Source organism: Sinocyclocheilus rhinocerous, unplaced genomic scaffold, assembly GCF_001515625.1.
Source record: "Sinocyclocheilus rhinocerous isolate Xijiao unplaced genomic scaffold, SAMN03320098_v1.1 scaffold100, whole genome shotgun sequence".
NCBI classification, from domain to species: domain Eukaryota; kingdom Metazoa; phylum Chordata; class Actinopteri; order Cypriniformes; family Cyprinidae; genus Sinocyclocheilus; species Sinocyclocheilus rhinocerous.
Genome location: NW_015624543.1, coordinates 1383414 through 1392020, shown reverse-complemented (window position 1 = coordinate 1392020; position 8607 = coordinate 1383414). Strand labels below are relative to the sequence as shown.

The window sequence follows — 8607 nt, the reverse complement described above, 5'->3', positions numbered from 1 at the left end:
TGTACATTTATCTAAACAATTACTTTTGTTCCTATACTTCTATTTCTGTATATAGTACATTATTCAATTTTTCTTTTTTTTTTATTATATTAGTGTTATATTACATCCCTACTGTGTTATTCCTATGTATGTCTGCACTATCATGTATGTCTGCACTATGTTTGTACTTTCTTCTACACTGGAAGCTCCTGTCGTCAAGTCAAATTCCTTGTGTGTGTAAACATACTTGGTAATAAAGCTCTTCTGATTCTGATTCTGATTCTAATTATATTCTTTATTAAAAAAAAACTTGCCCCTTTTAGACTTGCACTCTATTTATTTACTAACTGCTTGTTTTCTTTTAAAAAAAAACTAACACTTGCTTCTATAATCTTGTTGCATTCTATCTATTTGTTTTCTTTTTATTTATTATACAATTATAATTCTGACTTTCTGACTTCTGATTAACAACAGCAAAAAAGGCCTCTAACACTAGCTTGCTCAATTATTTTTCTATTCTATCTGTTTCTTTTTATTTATTATATGATTTTAAAAAAAAAGTACCTAAATATCCTGAAAGCAAGATACATTTACTTGAGATACAAATTGAGCATAAGTCTTGTTTTCTGAGAAATTGTTCGAAATGAATGTGTATTTTCAAACTTTAAAGTGTTGCTAATACAAGACATTTAAATTTAATCATATTGAGCATTATGTTGAACCCCCTTTTGCTTTAATTACAGCCTTTAGTCTGTTGGGATTTGTCTCTACCATCTTTGCACATCTAGACTTTGCAATATTTGCCCACTCTTCTTAGCAGAACTGCTCAAGTTCAGTCAAATCTGATGGTGAGTGTTTGTGGACTGCAGTCTTCAAGTCATTCCACAGATTTTCAATGGGGTTTCAGTCTGGGCTCTGACTATGCCATGCAAGAACATTCTCCTTTTTCTCCTTCAACCACTGTGTGCTCAGGTTTGCTGTATGCTTTGGGTCATTGTCATGTTGGAAGGTAAACCTTCTTCCACCTTTTTATTTTGTCCCATCCATTTTTCCTTGTATCCTGACAAGTGCTTCAGTCCCTGCTGCAGAGAAACACCCCATAACAGGATATTACCACCTCCATGCTTTACTGGAGGAATGCTGTTATTTGGATGGTGAGCTGTATTGGATTTCCACCAGACATATCGTTTGGTGTTGAGGCCAAATAATTTAATTTTAGTTTCATCTGCCTCAGAATCTTCAAGGTGCGTTTTGGCAAAGCTCAGTCGTGATTGCATATGGCCTTTCTTGAGAAGTGGCTTTTTTCTTGCAACCCTCCCATACAAGCCAAATTAGTGGAGAATTTGTGATATTGTTGTCACATGCACACAATGACCACTCTTTGTCATAAATTCCTGTAACTGCTTCAGAGTTGCTGTAGGCCTCTTGGTCGCCTCTCTGACCAGTTTCCTCCCGGCTCTTTCATCCAGTTTGGAGTGACATCCTGATCCAGGGAGGGTCTGTGTTGTACCAAATACCTTCCACTTCTTAATAATAGTCTTCACTATGCTTCTAGCCATTGATAAATCCTTTGAATTTTTTTTGTATTCATCTCCTGACTCCTGCCTATCCACAACTTTATCCCGGAGATCTTTTGACAGTGCCTTGCCACCCATAGTTGATTGTCTGCTTCAGTTGTACTACCAAGGACTGAAATGTTCCAGGAAAGCTCTTTGCATGCTGAGGGAATCAAATTATTATTATTATTATTATTATTCTGACATGTTGGTGTTATTGGTTGGTGTACTCATTTGCACTGAGTAAATACCGCTGGATAAAACAAAAACTAATTTCAGGCAGCAAAGCAACAAAATGTGATTATTTTAAATGGGGATAAATCTTTTCCACTGTAGTTGGCCAATGCTTGTCTGTTACTGACACAAGTTGGTTATTGCTGCAGGGAGATGTGTTTGACCAGAATGAAATTACTTTTGCTGGTAACCAACCTGTTTTACTAGTTATATGAGAATTAGGCTGTAGCTTTTTTCTTCAGGGCATCCTGATATAATCAGATGCAACTCAAACTTTAATTTCATCAGCTTTGTAAACCCAACTCTCAGATGTCACTGACATTCGTTTGATGTGGTGTTGTCATATTAGAGCACATAACATAATTTATCTTGTACACAAAAGCCATCTGTTTGCCCAACTGTCCCACAGAGCAGCTCGTGACAGGCATGTTTGCTACACCGTTCGCTTCAAACCTACTCAAGCACAAAATGTACAGAGTTTGAGAGAAACTGATGGATGACATACTAGTACATGGCAGAAAGCGCTCTCCCTTCATATCACCAGCAACTTCTGAGAGACAAATTTATCAGCGGTAATGGCGTGTAAGGTACTTTGGCCTTGTTCATGCCAAGTGGACTGTGTCTGAGAGTGAGAGCGGTCAGGAAGGAGAGAACGTCTCGGTTACGTATGGTAACCCTCGTTCCCTGAAGGAGGGAACGGAGACGTCACGTCGGATGACCGATGAAACATTGGCTCGTTTAGTTTACACTCGAAGTAGATTGGTCTCTCTAAGCGAGATCCCAATTTCGTCGGTCATCCGACGTGACGTCGAGAGTGACCGACTGGAAGGGAAAAGTTGTTCAGTGTTTTGTGGTGTGTGACAGATAGAGGTAAACTGGCCACTGGGGACCGCCAATGAGCTAATGTCGTTCCACCAGTCCGTGATTAATTGTAGAAAGGAATTCATTTCTCTAAGCTAACATCAACCTGGTTATTATGTTCTGATGACTTTTGCCCTTCATGATGGCATCAGAGTAAATGACAACTCTCTGATTTATCAATCAGAGCTGTCAAATCAGCAGCTGCTGTGGGTTTGTTAACCTGAACCCCTGTTGTCCTGAATCCGCCCTCGGTGGAGACTCTTAGACTTGTCATTTTATTTTTATTAGCCTATTCTGCGCTGTGGTTGGATTGTATTTGGATTCCAGAAGCAAAATGCCATTCACTTTATGTTTGTATCGATGTGGGTATGACATGATTCTATCTATGACTCTGTCTCATGCTCACCAAGGCTGCATTTATTTGATCAAAAATACAGTAGAAACATTATATTGTGAAATAAAATTACAAATTAAAATAACAGTTTTCTATTGTAATATATTTTAAAATGTAATTTTTCTTTGATTAATAGAAAGAAAAGAACAGCATTTATTTGAAATATAAATATTTTGAAATATTATATAGTAAATTACATTACTGTCACTTTTGATAAGTTTAATGCATCCTTGCTGAGTAAAAGCATTATTTATTTTTTTTAAAGAGCAGTAATGTATATATACTAACCAAATTGAAAAAAAAAAAAAAATTATAGCTTTGTGTCAAGTTTAGTAGGTCTCTTAAAATATCTGATAATTTGACATTTTTATGACAAGGCAAAGTTAGTACAGATTGTAAAATGTTGTGTGGTGTATCTACTCAAACACTTTGGCATGATATGAATTATAATCATAATACTTGTTTAAAAATCCTTTTTACCTTAATAAATATATTTATTCAAAGTTTTTTTACATGACACAGTCAACTGTTAAAAGCAGTGGTGGAAAGAGTACTAAAAAATTGTACTTAAGTAAAAGTATTGCTTCTTAAGGAATAATTTACTTGAGTACAAGACAAGTTCTGAAAAATAATATGACTCAAGTGAGAGTAAATAAGTAGTTTGCTGAAAAACTACTCAAGTTACTGGATTACAAAGTACTTCAGTATTATTTTTCTATTTTTATCCAAAACAAGGTGATGTGAACATTATGGAGCATTAAACGCTCTCATGTAATATCTGTTTCACATGTGAGATTAATAGAGGTATTGAACACGTTCTAGGAAATCCCTTATATGGACAAATGCATCAGATATCACTACAGCTGAATAACATGCAGATGTTTTGACTGATGAAACATGAAGACAATAAGCACACAATTGCGATGATATACCTGTGTTTATCTGTGTTCTTTAAGCCATTTTGGGTATTTTCATAAGAATGATGTATATAATGCAAGGCTAATCAACATAGCCTGTATCACAGTATAGAATTTTATAAAATAATATATTTTCTGTCTCATTGTGCGATAAGAAGCAACATAGAACCACAGAAGCAAGTTATTTCAAACACAACTGATGTTATATAGGGATTTTGGAGCAAAACATGATATTAATCTCTAATAAATTATCATGTTTGATGATATGCTAAGCAAACATAGCTATCCCTGTTGCCAGGAGTGATTGTTTTATGACTAATTTTGAAAAGTAATTCCACGTAAGATTATGTGAATGTTTATAAGAAGGACAAAAGCAAAGAAGGGTAAGTGAGAGGTTTGATCAAAGAAATAAGGGATTGAAACACTGTGAATAGAAAGGTACTAGTAAAAAAAGAATGTGGGGTATGGGTAAGGTTGGGCATCGTTTGAATTTTAATGATTTCGATTTCAATCCTGCTTATATCCTGATTACTAATTTCAATTCCAAAAAGCTTAGATATCATTCACATTTATTTTAAGTCTTATTGCAAAACATTTCATTGTAGTTGAATACTATGATCAACAACCTTTATCAGCCATATCACCCTGCAGTCCAAGACTGGTTGACCACTGAAGCTAAGCAGGGTTGAGCCTGGTCAGTACCTGGATGGAGACCTCCTGGGAAAAACTAGGTTGCTGCTGGAAGAGGTGTTAGTGAGTTTTCTGCTGATGGCCCGCGCTCGACTTGAAGCAGCGCTGCTTAGACCGATGGGTGTGTGTCATCAAAGTACTGCGAGAGCTATAAGAGAGCGCGGACGTCTCCTTATGCTTTCTCTCGCTCGCCGTACTTTGATGTCATACACCGATCTGATCTTCAAGTCGAACACACCTCTTTACTCTCGCCTGTCACGTGACCGTGTAATCGCAGCCTCTGCGATTGAAAAATCGAAATGTTTCATATCGCGATATTATCGCAAATGCAATTAATCGTTCAGCCCTAGTGCTCACCCTGTAGTCTGTGTGGATCCTAACGCCCCAGTATAGCATACCTGTCAACCCTCCCATTTTTCCCGGGATTCTCCCGTATTTTACCATTCTATCCCGCTATCATCCCGCTTAAATATTTTCCCGTATTTCTCCCATATTTTTAATCTTTCTGTAAAAAAATCCCACTGGTCGTATTTTATATGTTTGCTACATTCGCTTCCGGTAAAACTCACGTAATTTGTATGGCCCATCTCATTATATGAACAATCACGTCAACAAATTCCAAGGTTGTCCAGTTGCCAGATCTTGTATGAAACACATCCTTGTCACACAATCGACACATACAAATTTCAACCCATTTATCCCCTCAACTTGGCAACCTACAACCCAGTGATGCTATTGATATCTGCGCAGGTAGTACCGCGGGAAGGAAATAAGGATCACTGGTAGAAATGGGAGGAGAAGACTCAGGTGGTGCTCTGATGAAAAAAAAAATATATATACATCTAAATTGAGATATAGCTTACACTTCAAACGGCTATGGTTTAATTGATTAAATATGAGCGCTGCAAGTTTCAAAGTGAGGTGCTGCGCTGCTTTGTTTACTGCGGCTACCGGGGAAACGGCTATATTCCTGGCGAACCTGCTGGCAGAGAGTGAATTTGCATTTTTCAGTAAGCCCTTATTGACGCAGTTGACACGCAGTTGTAAATGTGAACCGGTGGATCTACAAGATAATGAATTATAAAACTCTAAAGATAAAGCCTACACTACATTTATATGTTACTAAATGAATATAATTATTTGATAATTGTTTAATATAATAAATTAATAATAATATAATATAATAATTGATACTCATATAATATAATAATTGAATAATTACTTTTGACTCCGCCCCCATTTTTGTGTGTATTTGTTATTTCAAATGCAAAAAGACATGGGAAAGGACTCAGTTCAGTATCACACTATACAGTATGAGAGGTGGCTTTCTGTGCGCACATCTTGGATGTGTGTGCAGCAGAGAAAACAGCACGCAAGTCTTCTTGACTTGCTTAGTTTAAAATCACATTAAACTACACTTTTAGTTTAATGTGTTTTGATTTGTTTTGCACCCGAGAGACCTGTTTGTTATTGCCTGAAGCGCAGGGCTTCACCCCAGTAGTTTGAAAAGTGCTCGTCAGACGCCAACTCGTCTTGTTTCTCGGCACCTTTGTCTATTTTGTACTTTGTACTTTTGGTGAAAAATAAATGTAACGAACTTGAATACTATTTTATTTTTATTCAACTCAAGTAAATGTAAAAGTGCCACAATTTAATTATACTTAAGAACGTATAATAAAAAAAAAATGTACTCAAGTACTGTAACGAAAGTATTTGTTATTAGTTACTTTCCACCTCTGGTTAAAGGGTTGCAACGTTTTAAATGTTAATCAATATTTTTCCATCTTTTTTTATAGGTTCTGGTCTGAATGATGGAGAATGGCATGATGTTCGTTTCCTGGCCAAAGAGAATTTTGCCATGCTGACCATTGATGGGGACGAAGCATCAGCTGTGAGAACCAACTCACCTGTCCAGATCACAACAGGAAGCACGTACCACTTTGGAGGTAAGTTCAGAAATTTACAGAGACCAAAACTGAGAATCCCAAAGTACCATGAGAATAGATCCTCAGATCTTTACACTCTCCCTGGTGCATTGGCCCCTGGCTTACAAAGGCCTTTGAATTTGTTTCTGCTGAAAGACCAGCACTAGAAAGGATTTGAGAACTTTTTTTCATTATACATGCATAAAAACACCCCTTTAAAGAAATCAGGATGGGCATTAATGCTGATATGCTTTTATGTTTTATCTCGTTTAATTGGAAAACGAAAGAAAATAATTGGCTGCCCAGATTAGTGTGAACGTTCTCCATTGTCTTTTAACTCTCATGAGGACCAGAGTGTCAAGGCGAAATGTCAGTACAGTTTTGATGTAAAAATGAATAAAACATTTATCACAGATATTACTTATTTAAAATTCACTTAAACCATAACAACGTCTTCTTGGAAAATCATTGGGCCTCATAATGTGAATGAGATAAAAGTAAAATGTGATCCAGAGCGTCTAAGCCTGATGGCAAAGCCTTCAAAAAGTTTGCTGGGCTTATCAATATTGTCAGAAGAAGATAGTGAGAAAATTAAGATGTTGTATTTGTAGTATTATTACAATTTAAAATAGCTGTTTTTCTATTTTAATTTATTTATTCATTTGATGACAAAGCTGAATTTTCAGCAGCCGTTACTCGTAATTTTCCCAACAAATCCTAGGTATGGTATGCAACCAACATGCCAGAAGAAGACAAACGTGTATAGTTGTTGAAAGTGATCCGTTTTCATGATTTTCCTCAGTCCAAAGACATCAGCTTGATGTATTTGGGTCAGGGGATCTGAAAAGTGATTTTGCCTACATCAAATTGTCTGAAGAGACAAACAGAACTCCTTCTGATAGAGTGGGAGGGTGCTGTGACCTTCCGTCCTCGTCTTTGTTTTTTAAGTTTTCGATCCAAAGTTGCATGTGCCACCACACACACATTAATTTTCCCCCCTTTGATGGAAACAAACCCATCCTGGTGCCATCTTCAGCCAGCCATCTGTCCGATCAGACCATTGGCAGGAAGTCAGAGATAAGAGCATGTTCAGCGGCTCAGAGAGGCAAATATGCAAAGGAATACCAGCAGCTGAGATAGACAACGGTGTCTGGCGCTATCAAACCTGTCTGTCTATTGAGGCTGAGGGATAACATGGTTATCCTTGCCGCTGTCGCCTCTGGCTTGCTTAGTTGGGGACACTTCATTTCCAGCGATATCGTTGACTTGATTGCAAATTATTGCAAAGATACTATTTAAACTGAACTGAGCTGGATGATGACCACTGAATTCAATGATGAACTGCCTTTAACTGAAAAATTAGTGTTTACTATTGTCACTTTGCATTATTGACACACTATTTTCCTAATTAATGTTGTACAGTTGCTTTGACACAATCTGTATTGTTAAAAGCGCTATATAAATAAAGGTGACTTGACTTGACTTGATAGCTTTATCAGACTCACACATCTTCAAAAACAGCTAAATGAGGTAGGAACTGCAGTCCCTTCGCTCTGGGTTTGGCACGGTCAGGCAGCACATTTACACATGACAGCTTCTAAAATGAGATCAAAAAGCTTCACTTTTCTTCACTGCGCTGCTGTTGGTTCACCTGCACTCTAACTATAATTATCAATCATGCTTCTCCATCCGTCACTGTTATTTTCTAGAGAGATGTGTCTGTACTGTCTGATTTGTTTACTGCTTGGATCTTTTTTTGAGCATAGAAAGACCTCCATATGGCCAAATATGAATATGCCATAGACTGTTAACATTGGGAATGACTGTAAAACACAGATTGAAACATATAAGAGCAATCAGTATAACAAACTGAATATTTAATTCCTCATTCTTGGGATAAATGTTTTCTCTGAACTGTCAAATCATGGTCTAAGAAAAAAAAAAAGTTGTATAAATTTTGAAGTCAAGTTCCTCAAATGTAATGTGTGTTTTTTTTTTTTTAATTGGTGGGGGCCCCACATTCAAAAATATATTTAAGCTAAAATATATTG

At 36.8% G+C, this 8607-nt stretch overlaps 1 protein-coding gene across 1 annotated transcript in view; it reads left to right on the top strand.

Moving 5' to 3' along the window:
• The window catches only part of LOC107741949 (contactin-associated protein-like 2), a 204760-nt gene that overhangs the window by 21376 nt on the left and 174777 nt on the right, over nucleotides 1-8607 (top strand). The window contains exon 6 of the mRNA XM_016554763.1: nucleotides 6428-6577. Within this exon, the coding sequence (XP_016410249.1) occupies nucleotides 6428-6577 (150 nt within the window). The remainder of the gene's footprint in view (nucleotides 1-6427; nucleotides 6578-8607) is intronic.